Here is a 14,473-nt window from a genome sequence, read left to right as displayed (position 1 = left end):
AGAATTGTAAAAAGCATCTGCAGTAAAAGTGTGAAACACAAATTCAGTGTCTTGTACTCAGATACCTCAGTAAATGCAGTGATGTCTAACTTTACTGAAGTTTTCAAATGGCTGTGTAAACAGTATCTAGTGCTGTCTTGAGCATTTTCAGGAAGTGTCACCAAAATCTGACTTTTTTGCATTGGAAAACATTAAGAGAGTAAACTGTCCTAATGAAAACATGACTGCCATTTGACTATCTTGTTCATCAACAATGGTGTCAGGACTTTTCATCTTGATGACTCTGACACTTTCATTGACATCAATACTTGCTTCTGAGGAATGAGCTCTCCATTTTGAGCAAGTGACTCTTTTGCAGGTTATCAACAAGGTTTTGCAGTTTGTACTTATTGTTTTGAGAAATGCATTAACTGTTGTGCAAATGTAAATAGTGTTGTGAGAAATGCACCAAAGCCACAGAGAAACACTGTAATGCAACCATTCCATTCCACAAATGCTTCTTTGAAGAAAAATCATTTAGCCATTTTTTTCCTGACAGAAATGCAATTGTACTTTCTCTTCTTCTTAAAGCCAGGATCTCAGAATGCAAAAAAAGTTTATGAGTTATTAGGATTATTTTTTGATTATTGTAGTGAAGACTGTTGGCTGATTGGGACTAATTTTCTTCTATACGTTTCCAGCAAGCATACTAACCATCTAATCAAATTCATGCTATTACTTTTAGAGAATTATAATAATTTGGAATAATTATGAACTGAATCACTCAAGTGTCCTTAGGTGCATATAATAACCACCATAACCTAGAATTATAAAGCATTTTCTTTGCTAATTAATCTCTTTTTTCCAAACATGTCAACAACAGTTGAAATGATGGGTGGCACAATAAAAATGGGGGTTATTCATGGTTTATTGTATTTTGGTAATTCTAATCAAGGTTCCCACTCTTTCATGGACAGCAGATCCAAGGACTTTCAATGACTTTTTATAGCACCATCCTTTTTAAATCAAGCACTTTTGTAATTCACACCTCAGCATATGTAGCTCCATGAAAGTCCTTACTGTTCACAACATTTCATCTACACTTAATATTTACGTTAAAGATGTCAGAGTCATTTTTAAAAAATAGTTTTAAACAGTCACATTCAAAGAACTTAAATAAAATTAGTTTAAATCAATACTGTTAATTTACTGAAATATTAATCAAATGTGCATTATTTAACAGTGGTATTGTACAAGATTTAAATGTAAGAATTTCTCAGATCTTCATTCTGTTTTTGACATGATACAAGTAACACCATAAACAAAATGTATTTCAAATATAATTCAAGCACTTTCAAGGAGCCGTGTTTTTGTTTTGAGGTACTTTATAGGTCTTGAATTCATATGTCTGAAATTCAAGTGCTTCAAGAAACATGGGGACCCTGTCTAATAAGCTGCCTTTGAATATTTGAGTGACAGTTCAGTGCACCTAGTTTTATAAAATTTTACTGATTGTTAACAGTAACTGGTTAAAATAATAATGACTTTTCATAAGTATGTTTACATCTCACAATTCTGACTTTTCTTAGAATGTCAAATAAATTAACCACAGTTCTGAGAGAGAGAGGGAGAGAGAGAGAGAGAGAGAGAGAGAGAGAGAGAGAGAGAGAGAGAGAGAGAGAGAGAGAGAGAGAGAGAGAGAGAGAGAGAGAGAGAAATGTCCATAATAGCTCAGAATTGTGAGAAATACTAAGAGCTTACAGTTGCAGTAATAGTTGAAATTCTGAATTGTGAAATGTAAACTGAATATTCAGAGGAAAAACGAGATTTAAACTTAGAAATGTGAAGTCAGAATTGAGAGGTGTTAACTTAAAATTGCAACATATAAACATGAGAAAAAAAAATCTAGCTGCTTTTTTACCTTCTATAGCATCAACGCTAAACTTGCTTTATATATTTTCTCTGTATCACAGGCTGTAGCTGATGAATATAATCGACTCAAGGATCTGAAACGGGTATGGAAATATACTCTTCAATATAAATGGATTTTTACCTATAAGCAGGCCCACACGGAATATCTGTCCCCAGATTTTTCGTCCAGCATTGAGTCTATTTATTTCCTTGTGTAAATGTGTGTACATTTATATTTATTCAGTTTTTGAATTAATTTCACTAATATTATTGTGATATGATAATAGTAATGTGAAAATGTTCATATGATTTATTTACAATACAGTTTGTAAAGTAATTTTATGAGACTTGCTTTGTTTACCAAATAAGGGATCTAATTTGATCATTTGATTTACATTGTAAACATTAAATAAAAATGTTATAAATGTATTATTTTTGATTTCATATTTTAAGTTATTAGTTATAATACTCCTAAAATCCTCCCACATAAATCCACAGATTTTTACAAAATTCTCAGCAGAAATAGCATTAAAATGTCCGCAGATTCTGTCTGGCCCTACCTATAAGTACTGGAAGACTTAGTAGCACATTGTTTGTTGTTTCATGTATTTGTCCCTAAATCCCTAACGCCCTATTATCCTTTCTCTACAGTCTCCAGAATATAAGGCTAAGAAGCTCCAGTGTAAGAAACTACGGCAGAAACTGTGCCGTATCAAGCAACTGGTGAAGAATTATGACCAAGGCTTTAAAAAGAACAAGACTTATGTTGCTGATCCTCAGGATTTCTTTGTCTGAAGCATGTATACATTTCAGTTTGTTCTTTTGAAAGTAACATTGCAAGAGGTCCTGTAAACTGAAATGAATTTTAACTTTGCAATTTGAATATAAAACCCCCCAAAGATGATGTTTCCTTCATAATTTAATAAATAACCATCAAAAAAATTCTCTCAAGCACACAATTCAATGTATGATACTTTTTGTTTAATCAAGCTGTCATACACAAGTATTTAAAAAGACAAAGATAGTAAAATGAAAACTGTACACGTTGCCGTTTCGATGCATTGATGTCTATTAGACCGTCTGATATGTTTTTTTTAAAAGGCCTAAATATGAGGTAATATTAGTCATTCTGATGTATGATAAGGCTAGAAAAAGGACATCGCACAACAAGAGCCAATACGACATGCTGTCACCTGTGAAACGCCACACCAGAGCACTGCTCCACGAAAGACAAAACAGCCACGGCCGCTTTCCTGCTGAAAACAGCCTTCGATAAACAAACATAACAGACAGATTGATCCAATCACTCCTCTTTAGTGTAAAGTGTGCAGCTCAAGTGTGTTGGTACATAGAAAATCTGACACAGCCGTAAATGACCGAGAGTCTCAACAGACTGTAGAGGTATTTCTTTTGGTCGACGAAGATAATAGGACTTCATTACCAGCGGAAGTCTGAAAAAACTAACAAACAAACAAACAAAAGAAAGAAAAGAATAGAAACCATTTTAAGAAGAAAATTCATTGGTTTCTGTCTGAAAAGAAAAGACTACTTCATCTGTCATCCATCTCAAATGAAGAGTGTGCGTTCCAGAAATATGAATCATTCTTGATGAGATGAGTCTGTACCTTAACTCAAAGTACAAAATAAAGTCTGCAGCTATACTTATTTCAACATAACCCGCCGCAAATTTCAATCTCTCCTCGAAAGAAATCCGTTAGCTTTGATAAGGGTAAAAAGAGCTAAAAATACAAGTTCTCGTTGGCAAAACAAATGCCTTAGTCCTAATTCTGACTGTTTGGGTTTGGTTTGTTTGGATGTCATCGTGTCTACTTCCTTCTCCTTCAGGCTTTGTGGTGCACAAGGACAGGGCAGAGCAGAGCATGATGGGAACTTGATTTCCCAGGCTTCCAGGGACAGTCCAAAGTGACCTTCACGCTGTTGACACCAAACCGTCAGACCTCGTCATTTAGGGTTTGAACCCATTTCCATTTAATTACACACTTTAAAATGGTACCTCATGTCTTACCTTTGGTTGGCAGATAACAAATACTTCAAGTCATGTTGAAGAATCAGTTTACCGATCAAGCCTTTTCTGCAACATACTAGCCAATTCACCATTTCCATAGTATGACCCTGTTGCATTAGGCAATACACTGAATATCAGATGTAAATGTGTGGATATTAAAAAACAAAGCAAGTCAGACCAAGATCTCCAGTTCTTCCCGTTCAGGCTGGTCACATGTGATGACGATTATTGTCCAGGAGCATACGGCCAACTGATGGAGCTGCCAGACAGCTGCATGTCACGGATGAGTGTCTCGATAGGCGTTTTGCCCACGAGCCGCATGAAGAAGAGCTGAGAGATGAGGCTGGCGGGCACGGCCCTCAGAGCGGGCAGTCGCAGCAGGAGCCGTCCGAAACGCTGGGGCTGCCCGGGGTACTGCATGCGCTCGTACTCGGTCAGAGCCACCTGAGCTTTCTCCTGCAGGCTTTCTACATGAGCGGGGTCTGTCAGCCCACACGCATCTGAGCACAAACATCAAGAAGAGCAGATATTGATTGCAGGTCTGGAACTAGACTTTCTGTAACTCAGCTGGTAAGGCATGATGCCGACTGTGCCAAGGTCAAAATCATTTGAATGCCCTTTGGTTTCCGCAGTGCAGAAAAAGCCAATGGAATTTGCTGTAAAGCTGTACAATTCTGGAAACACTCAGTATATTTATATATATTATATACACTCAGAAACGCAAGTGTCTTTATATTCACGTTTACATTGTCAGGTCTTGATGCCCAATTCCGATTTGTTGCTTATACCTGATTTTTTGCCTGTCCGTTTACGCGTTCTTTTAATTGTGACCCATATCTGATTGATGCGTTTACACTTCCCACTTGCGCATGCGTAAAGGGGGTTCTAGCTATTGCGCCACACTAGCCACGAAGAAATTGTCTTGCTTTTAGCTCTGCGAAATATCTGTAGTTCGCCCAATTGTAAAATGATTTTGAGGAGGGAAATGGCCGTCATCGCAGCTTGCCTCTATGGTTTATATATGATGTCCTCTACCATTCTGAGGAATTTGTGGGTACGAGAGATAGATCTCAGGTCTGGTGGGAGCAAATTGTACCAGGCTTTAATGAGGAACAGTGGGTCTGAAATTTTAGGATGAGCAAACCAACATTTAATATGCTATGTCAAAGCTTGTCCACATACCACTATTCTGTCCTCTGTTGTTGTTTACCGTGTCGGCGTCTCCACACACGCTCTTCCTTCTACGTCATTAAACCGCGGAGAAGTACCGCATTGTCGCAAGTTTAATGACATACAATCCGATCTGCCTGTTTAGATGAGTCACATTGTCAAACATCTGATTTATATCTGATTTATTTCCACATATGAAGGAGGCCTCAAACTGATCTCTGAATATCCGAATGCATACGTTTTTTTTTTTCGTGTTTACACGGTCATAGAACAGATCTGATCTGTCTCACAGGAGCAAAAAAAAATCAGAATTGGGTCACATGTAAACAGGGCCTTTGACAACCTCACAAAATAAGAGTAAGTTTGACTTAAAATTAAGAATTACTATGGTACCGCAGAATGTTCTTTTCAGAATGTACTTAAATAGTTATAATAATAATTCAATTGATAAACTGATTTGATTATAAATTAAAATATTAAAAAAGTAATATAAAATATAGATACGTAATATTCTGTAGAAAAAGGATATTATAATGTCACATTATTGTAAAAAAACACAAACAATGAATAATAAGATGTGCTTTTAAAATGTAGTTTAGATCAAATATAAAATGAAAACACTGAATTGAGAATGTAAACACAAAAAATACTTTGTAAAAAACAAAACAGACTTCATAGAGCCAAAAATATATGTTTTAGTTAACTTTTACTAAACTTTTATCAAACTATAGCTTTTACTGGTTGCATTATTATAGTGCATGCTTTTTATTAACATTAACATTATAGGAAACCTTAAAACACGAGTAGAAAAATATAAACTGGAAAAAAACTGAATCCAGAAAGATTAAAGCACAAATTGCAGTAGCATCTAATAGTACTAAGTGTAGTAATAAATGCTTTAATATTCAATTCTAATTTTAATTATTTACAATACGTTTCTATTAATGTTAATGCATTTACTGACACAAACAAACACAATACCAGTGTTTCCCAACCCTGTTCCTGAAGGCACACCAACAGTACACATTTTCAATGTCTCCCTAATCAAACACACCTGAATCACCTAACTAGAACATGAGAAGAGACTCCAAAACCTGAAGTTAATTAGTCAGGTAAGGGAGACATCCAAAATATGTACTGTTGGTGTGCCTCCAGGAAAAGGGTTGAGAAACACTGCACTATACAATACACATATTGAAAAAAAAAATTGTTGTTCGTTAATAGTTCTTGTCAACTAACAGTGCATTATCTAATATTAACAAGCACAACTTTGGATTTTAATAATGCATTAGTAAATGTTGAACTATGATTAATAAATCATGTACAAATATTGTTCATTCTTAGGTAGTGTTAGTAAATACATTCAAATTAAAGCACATTGTAAAGTGTGACCTATTTTATTTGTAAAATAAGCTTAAGATTTGAGGAAAAATATTCTACATTACATGAGCGAATGAATTTTAAAACAATTAAAAATATATACAGTAGTGAACATTTGAAGAGGATCAAAACTCTTCATTCTTGTCTGAGGAGTTTTGAAAAACTTCAAATATTCACTACTAGATGATAAAATTATTAAATCTAAACTATTTAAATGACATCTTTAAGATGATGGTTAATGGTAATTACATGGTTAAATATATATATATAACATATTTAACGGTTACATTTCAATTCTGAATAAGGCACAAACATTTTGAAAAGGTTTGAAGACTACAGTTGATGTTGATGTGATGTCCTGCTACGATGTAAATACAAGACTAAAGACAGGCAGCCTAAACAGGCCTCATTTTCAAACAATGTGTTGGGTTTTAAAAATACAATATATTAATAAAACACCTATTTTTACTTTCATCCAGTAGGGGGAGCTAGCACTACTCAACAAAACACAAATCTACTCTCCACCCTTTGGATCATTTACATTCCATCATCTTTCACCTGGATAAATGCGGTTTACCTGGTGAGAAGAGCGCTATGGCCTTGAGACAGCTGTACTCTGCCGAATCCACCTGCAGACGCGTAAGCTTCTCCACCTGGTCCTGGAAGACGCGCACCTGGTCCATGAAGGACACCACCCTCTCCGCAGACATGGGTGAGGAGTGGAAGCCTGCGGCGGCCAGCAGCGGGGCCATGTGCAGCGGCAGGGCGGATTGAGCTGCGTTCAGAATAAACAGTTCGCTCCAGCTGAGCCGTAGTAAGGCCACCTGCTCCGACACCGGCAACTCGGGGAAGTACGGAATGTTTCGGGCCCATTCGATGATGCTAAACAGGAGTCTGGCAGCGAGCTCACAGATGCTGTCGATGCCCATGCCGGATCCACCGCCACCGCCGCCTTGCATCTGCTGGTTGTACTGGTGGCTGTAGCGGCTGTTAGGGTAGGGCTCTGCCCGCAGGAGCTGGGAGATGAGCTCGGACACTGGCTGCCCATTGTAGAACTCGCTCACACCACCGCCGGCATTACCGCCTACTGGAGTTGTGGACGGGCTCAGGCTCGAATGTGAAGGTGGGATTCGTCCACGCTGAACTGCTAAAGGGGAGAAGAAGAGGAGAGAAGGGAGTCGTGATGGAGATGAAGAGCTTGAGGGATGACTTTCTTACGTGTTCATGCTACATCTAGTGGAGAGAGTCAAGAGGGCTTGGAAATATCCCAAGCTTTTATTATGCAAGCTTTTGGATATGAATGATGAAAAAAAGGGAAATACTAGACAAATATATAGAAAATGTAATAATATTAATAAAAAGTGTGTGTGTGTGTTTGTGCATATATAAAATGATCAGTTTTAAAAGCAAAACTGTTGAAGAAATAAGATATAGGTCATTGGGCTTTGATGCACGTTTCATCATGTGCACTGGCAATTGTGGTAAACAAACACCATCTGGGTCGGCTTAAAATAAAATACTCATCTTAGACTCTCTTCACTCTATCAGATGTAAAATGGTTTCCTTCAGTACTCTGCTTTGTAAGTTTGCAATATTAATTGAATCAAGTAACCTATTCTCTTTATAGGTTACTACATAGGCTTTTATTCTCTTTAACCCTTCATTTTCTTGCTGCTGTAACAGAAATTTCCCCACTGTGGGACTAATAATGGTATATCTAATCTGTGAGAAAATAATTTAAAGAGCCTGTGCCTAAGAATGATGTTTTTTATAAGACTTCATGGATTCTTAATTTTACTGTTTGTGAAAAGATTAATTACTATTAATCAATAACAATTTAATTCATTTTTGGTCAAAGATATAATATTATGATTAATATTAAATAATATTATATATATATATAATACATACACAGTTGAAGTCAGAATTATTAGACCCCTGAATTATTAGCCCCTCTGTTTAATTTTTTCCCCAAAGGATAGAATTTTTTTTAAACATTTTTAAACATAATACTTTTAATAACCTCTAATAACTTATTTATTTTATTTTTGCCATGATGACAGTAAATAATATTGGACTAGATATTTTTCAAGACACTTCTATACAGCTTAAAGTGATAATTAAAGGCTTAACTTGGTTAATTAGGTTAACTAAGCAGGTTAGGGTAATTAGGCAAGTTATTGTATAATGATGGTTTGTTCTGAAGACAGTCGAAAAAATCTATAGCTTAAAGAGGCTAATAATTTTGACCTTAAAATGATGTTTAAAAATGAAAAACTGCTTTTATTCTAGCTGAAATAAAACAAATAAGACTTTCTCCAGAAGAAGAAATATTATCAGACATACTGTGAAAATTTCCTTGCTCTGTTAAACATCATTTGGGAAATATTTTAAAAAGAAAAAAAATTCAAAGGGGGGCTAATAATTCTGACTTCAGCTGTATATATGTTTGTATGTTAGATTTATACATTTAGGAATATCAGCAAACATAGCAAACATCATTACTTTTGCATTACTGTTTTTGTAATAAATAAAACGCAAATTACATTTGTGTCCTCCCCTTTTTGGTGGATCCGAAAAATGGTCCGATCCGTGACTCAAAAAGGGCAATGTGATCCGAACCATAAGATCTGTGATGCATTACACCGCATTTGTATAAATACACATACAGAGGTTGGACAATAAAACTGAAAAGACCGGCTTTAGACCACAATAATTCATTAGTATGGTGGCATAGGTCTAAAACTCGATTCCTGGAGGGCCGCAGCACTGCACATTTTTTGCACCAACCCTGATCAAATAACTGATGCAAATAATCAAGGTGTTCAAGACTAATAAAGTATTAAGCAGACGTTAGTTGAAAGTGGTTGGAGCTAAACTATGCAGAACTGCGGTTCTTCAGGATTTGAGTTTGAGACCATTGGTGTAGAACCTTTTTTGTGGCCAATACAGCATCAATTCATCTTAGGAATGACAGATGTCAATGTCATTGTCCAAGCCCTGTACATATACATATACAGTATATTACACAAAGTTTTGTTATTTTTAGTTATAAATATTATGAATACACATTATGGAAATGCACTTGATTTGTCATTGAATATTATAGTTACATTTCAAATTGAAAATGTCTGAGCAAATGAAGCATATAACACTTATTTTAGACTACTGAATGGGACTTGAATTGAAGCAGATGGCAATCAGATTGTTAATTAGTGAAGTATGCTTTTTCATACTCTCCAAATGTTCCCATATATACACACAATATAAGAATTTAGTAACAGTTATAACAGCAAAACAACCCATTTCTTTATATTTATCGCCTGTGCAAAAGCACACACAAATAGCTGTCATGTCATGCACTCACATATATCACATATATGCATACAGAAACTATTTGCCGGCACTGAACCATGATTTAAATAAAAAAGTTTGAACGCAAAAAGCTTAACAGTCTACATTATACAAACTTAACTGTCCTGCAATTAGTAGAGATGAACACTCACAGACTCTTGGCAATTCACACACACTTCATCTCTCTCTCGCTCATCTTGAAATCAAAGACCTAAATAATGTCTGGAGATGTGGCTACTGAAGTCAGAATTTCTCTCTGCATCATGGTTGCATTACCGTTTGCTTCTGGTCAATTATTATATACAGTGATCCCTCGCTATAACGCGATTAACATTTTGCAGAATCGCAGTTTTGTGGATTTTTTTCATGTAATTTGACATCCTTTGTTTTCTACATCGCATTGTGTTCTGCGTCCTGATACACACATTGTGTTCTGCGTCCTGACTGGCTGTAGACCATTGTCAATCAATCTCCTCCGTGTCGTGTCTCCTGTACAGTATAGAATGTGTTCAGCTTGCCAAATTTACATCAATCTTTGATCGTTAGCAGTGTGACTCTGAAGTGCTGGACTGTATGTTTGCAAGTTTTCTCCCCACAATGTTGACGAAACATTCTGCACTGTCAAAGGCACCTGTGGTACCAACCAAAAAGGTAGAGGAAGATGCTAATCATTGCACAAAAAGTTGAACTTCTGGACATGCTAAAGGAAGGTAGAAGTTGTGCGGCTGTAGGGTGCCATTACAAAATCAAATGGTTTTGATTTTTGGTTTCATTCTAAAATACTGGACTTAATTTTCTATGAAAGTTTGAACTCTGAGAGTGTTTAAACAAGAGAGAAAGTGTGAAAATGTTAATGCCTGTCTGAGAAAAGTGTACAAAGTGTGTAGGGAGGGGTTCTGCAGCCTTAAAACATCTATAATAAAAAAAAATAAAGTGATTACTTTGCGGATTTTGCCTATTGCAGGTTTTGTTAGAACGTAACTCCCGCGAGTAACGAGGGACCACTCTATTCTTTATGATCATTTTCTCAAACTCTTATAACTATTATGCAATCCTACAAGCCTATTATTAATAAGTCATCTAAAGTTACTGTACACTGATGGACTGTGTAAATTAACAGCTAATTTTCAATTTGAGTGAAATATCCCTTTAAAACCAATTCATTGTTAGTTACTAGTTAAAGTCAATCAGTCATCAACCACAGTTGTTTTCACAATCCACACCTTTAGATTTTTCAAGCTTTTAATTACTATTTAACATAAACTTTACTTAAAACACGTCATTTCTACATTGCTCAACATGATATTATTCCCAATAAAAATATATATTTTTTAAATGATAATTTAAGGATTTTGTTGTCATTTAGCTTTTATTATGATAGGACAGTATACTGACATGAAGTTAAGTGGGAAAGAGAGGAGGATGGGATTGGGAAAAGTCTGCGAGTTGTGACCAATAGCACACTGACTAATAGACAATTATTTTAGACAAACTATCATTGAAAATATATTTTCACATTTTATAATATTTAATAAAATTTATGCCATTCTTATTTTTTTATTTTTATTTAAAGAAAAGAAGTTTGAGAGACTTAAAAAATATTAAGTAAAAAAAAAAATTGCCAACCCCAGAATTTTGGTAACGTATGCTTGAAAATATTGTCTAAATCCATACACGAGTGGTACAGTCTCTTTGTTTACTATACATCCTATATTATATTGACAAATCAGTGGATCAGTTTGTGTGCATCAAACAATTACCTTCTTTGCGCATTCCCACTCGGAAACACTTCTTTAAACGGCAGTATTGACACTGGTTGCGATGATGCTGGTCAATTTGGCAGTCTCGGTTTGATCTGAAAAGCACCATAACAGATTCATGTTAACATGCACATCTACCGCATAAATAATCACTGCTTCAGTTCAGTGCATTACCTGCAGGTGTAATTAAGGTTTCGTCGGACACTTCGTTTGAAGAAGCTCTTGCAGCCCTCACAGGTGAACACACCATAGTGTTTCCCACTGGACTTGTCGCCGCAGACCACACAGTCTACCACACATCCCTTATCATCCTCTCCAGCCTCCATGTCGCTGCCGCCTCCTTGCGGTGACCCGTCATCTTCATCTCCCCTCAGGTAACCCTTGTCACCAAGTCCATTAGTCTCCCCGTTGGGATCTCCCCACCCCCCTCTCACCATGGCCATCGCTTAGTTCTCAGCACAACCGAGGAAGAATGATACTCCCAAACGTGCTGTCAGCACAGACAGTTTCACTTGACCTCTTTTTTTGACAGCTGCGTGTTCTAAAATGAGAAGATATGAAGGCCTCTGGATCTGGTAATTGTCCGAGGCTTCGTCTGACACATTTAGGCTCAGACACGAGTCCTGAGTCACTTGAGTGTGTGTGTGTGTGTGTGTGTGTCAGTTAACTTTCTTCTTCAGCCAGCAGGCTGTACACTCTGCTTTGCCTCCTTGACTGATCATATTCATTCTTTGGATCTGCTTCTTTAGTCACACCAAGAGTTTGGAAGTTTGTTTACAAATATCGACCTGTAAAAAAAAGAAGATACTTAATGCAACGTTCACCTGAAAATGTGCTGTTAATTGTCTGAAATTCAGGTCATCCATGATGAAGATGACTTTACTCTTTACTTGAACGTCAAGAAAGATTTTTAGCTCAAACTGGGGTCTCTGATATATCATAAAATAAAAATCAACAACTACTGGCACATTAAAAGTCAACTAATATCTTATTAAGCAAAACAACAGGTCTGTGTGAGAAAATTAACATTATTTTCAACATTATTACCTTCAACCCACAGCCTTAGTACTTAGTCCTAAATGCGTTCACAACAATCGCTTAATAACATATTTATAAGACATTCGTAAGTTGGAAATTTCCAGATTGAGATTTGTTTGCACAAATGTAATGTTATTTAACTTGTTTATACAGGTTTACATGTTAAGCAAGCACAATTAAGAAAGTCAGAGTAAATAAAGGAATCAGAGAGTGAAATTCAATACCAATTTCCAACATTTTAAGATCTTAAAACCACTTTAGGTTTCAACCGGAAACACTGGAGAGATCTAATTAAATCTAGCTAATTCAGCAGGTCGGCGCCTATAGAACTGCAGAAATAATGGTGTTTCCTTGGTTACTGCAGTAAACAAAGCAGCATGATGTCAAATCTAATAGGATTTCATTGATTTCATAAACTACAGAGCATCCTGATATTCGCAGATTTAATTCAGGCAAACTTTAGCATACAACCATACATTACATAGTCAGGAATGATATAAAATTTAAAACCTTGCAAAATAGCATTTAAGACTTTTTAAGGGCCTTAAATTTCTCAAAATTTATTTTTTAACTTTTAATATTTTTTAAAACCCTGCATACACTCTGAAAAGTAATAAGCTAGTAAAATAAAATTTTGATAAACACATTATTTGTACATATGTCCTGGCTTACGTTTTACGAATGAGCAAGGATTTTCAGCTCAAAAAATTCTTTAATGTTCTGGAAAGAATTGGAAACTGAATAGCCTTAGGGTATGTATGTATATGTATATGTGTATATATATATATATATATATATATATATATATATATATATATATATATATATATATATATATATAGATTAACAAATACATTTTCATTTGGGTAAACTATCCATTTAAAACTAATTAACTGTTATATCAACCAATAGCCAAACGTCAGGGTTTCCACACTATGAACTTTCATGCTTGTGATTACTTTATTTAAAAAAGTACTCAAATTACATACCACAATAAGTTACAGACCTGCTAAAAAAACATTGGTCTCGTGACTCACGTACAGAAATGTCCTTGTCCAGGATTATGGAAACCCTGACAGTTTAATTAGATTTTCCTCTACATACTGTAGACATGCATGTTAAGTTAATACACAAATTATTTATATGATTTACTTTTTAATAATAATTGTCCTGGATGCAAGTCACCAAAGTAAATTATTAAAGGATTTCCTAAAACATCTAACCTATAACAACAATATAACAACTGCACAAAATAAACTAATATAAAAAAAAAAAAACATAAATACATAAAAACCAATCATACACACTAATCAGAGCATCTGGCCATCAAAAGCAGCGTCTTCCTCCGGCATACTGATTGTTCAAGGAAGTGCTTCACTGCGCCTGTTTGTTGTGAAATGAGGACAGACTTTTTGAGTCCCTCCAACAGTTACCGCGGCGGCGATTGAAACGACTAAACCGAAAACGGAAGCCATGAAACCACGTCGTAAGCTCTCGTTAATGATTTCTCCGTGACCTGGTCCTGAATGGCCGTCTCTTGGTGTTTTTATGAGAGCCAGTAACAGACATGCGGCCTAACCTCCAGCGGTCTTCATGCAGGGGGAGGGGTGGAGCCATAGCTTTAGCGACATACCTCACTCCTGACTTCGGCGAACACTCTATTCATTTACACTCACCTTTGACGCCGCAAACGAGACTTTAGCGTGCCGTTAACGGCGACAAAACCCCGGGAACGTTTCCGTATCCTTACCTGTTTTTGGAAGTGGCAGAGTCGCGCGGGCTTGAGGAGGACAAGAGAGCGCGAGCCAGTGTCCAGTAGAGTGCGCGCGCCGCGTGCCTGTGAGCGAGCGCGTGT

General features: G+C 36.1%; 2 protein-coding genes across 5 annotated transcripts in view; one reads left to right on the top strand and one right to left on the bottom strand.

Annotated features, from left to right (window-relative positions):
* The window catches only part of zgc:154006 (uncharacterized protein LOC563016 homolog), a 25,624-nt gene extending 22,727 nt beyond the window's left edge, over positions 1–2,897 (top strand). Inside the window, exons 13-14 of the mRNA XM_056475643.1 lie at positions 1,953–1,994; positions 2,542–2,897. Of these exons, the coding sequence (XP_056331618.1) occupies positions 1,953–1,994; positions 2,542–2,685 (186 nt within the window). The 3' untranslated portion in view covers positions 2,686–2,897. The remainder of the gene's footprint in view (positions 1–1,952; positions 1,995–2,541) is intronic.
* On the bottom strand, positions 2,850–14,473 carry nr2f6a (nuclear receptor subfamily 2, group F, member 6a). Of its 4 annotated transcripts, XR_008839142.1 has the most exons (6): positions 14,369–14,473; positions 11,755–12,368; positions 11,581–11,675; positions 7,044–7,613; positions 3,917–4,416; positions 2,850–3,825 (listed from the first exon to the last, which is right to left on the bottom strand). XR_008839142.1 is itself a non-coding variant. In XM_056475618.1 (5 exons), exons 2-5 carry the CDS (start codon positions 12,021–12,023, stop codon positions 4,142–4,144), a joined length of 1,209 nt encoding a protein of 402 aa, XP_056331593.1. In that variant the 5' UTR covers positions 12,024–12,368; positions 14,369–14,473; the 3' UTR covers positions 2,850–4,141. The 4 variants fall into 4 exon arrangements, 3 of the variants coding, with proteins under 3 accessions (XP_056331593.1, XP_056331608.1, XP_056331599.1); XM_056475618.1 differs by having other exon boundaries at positions 2,850–4,416; XM_056475633.1 differs by having other exon boundaries at positions 2,850–4,416; positions 7,044–7,610.

The sequence above is a fragment of the Danio aesculapii genome, chromosome 2, assembly GCF_903798145.1.
Source record: "Danio aesculapii chromosome 2, fDanAes4.1, whole genome shotgun sequence".
Classification (NCBI taxonomy): domain Eukaryota; kingdom Metazoa; phylum Chordata; class Actinopteri; order Cypriniformes; family Danionidae; genus Danio; species Danio aesculapii.
The sequence above is the reverse complement of the archived record's forward strand: the minus strand, read 5'-3'. Positions and strand labels throughout refer to the sequence as shown.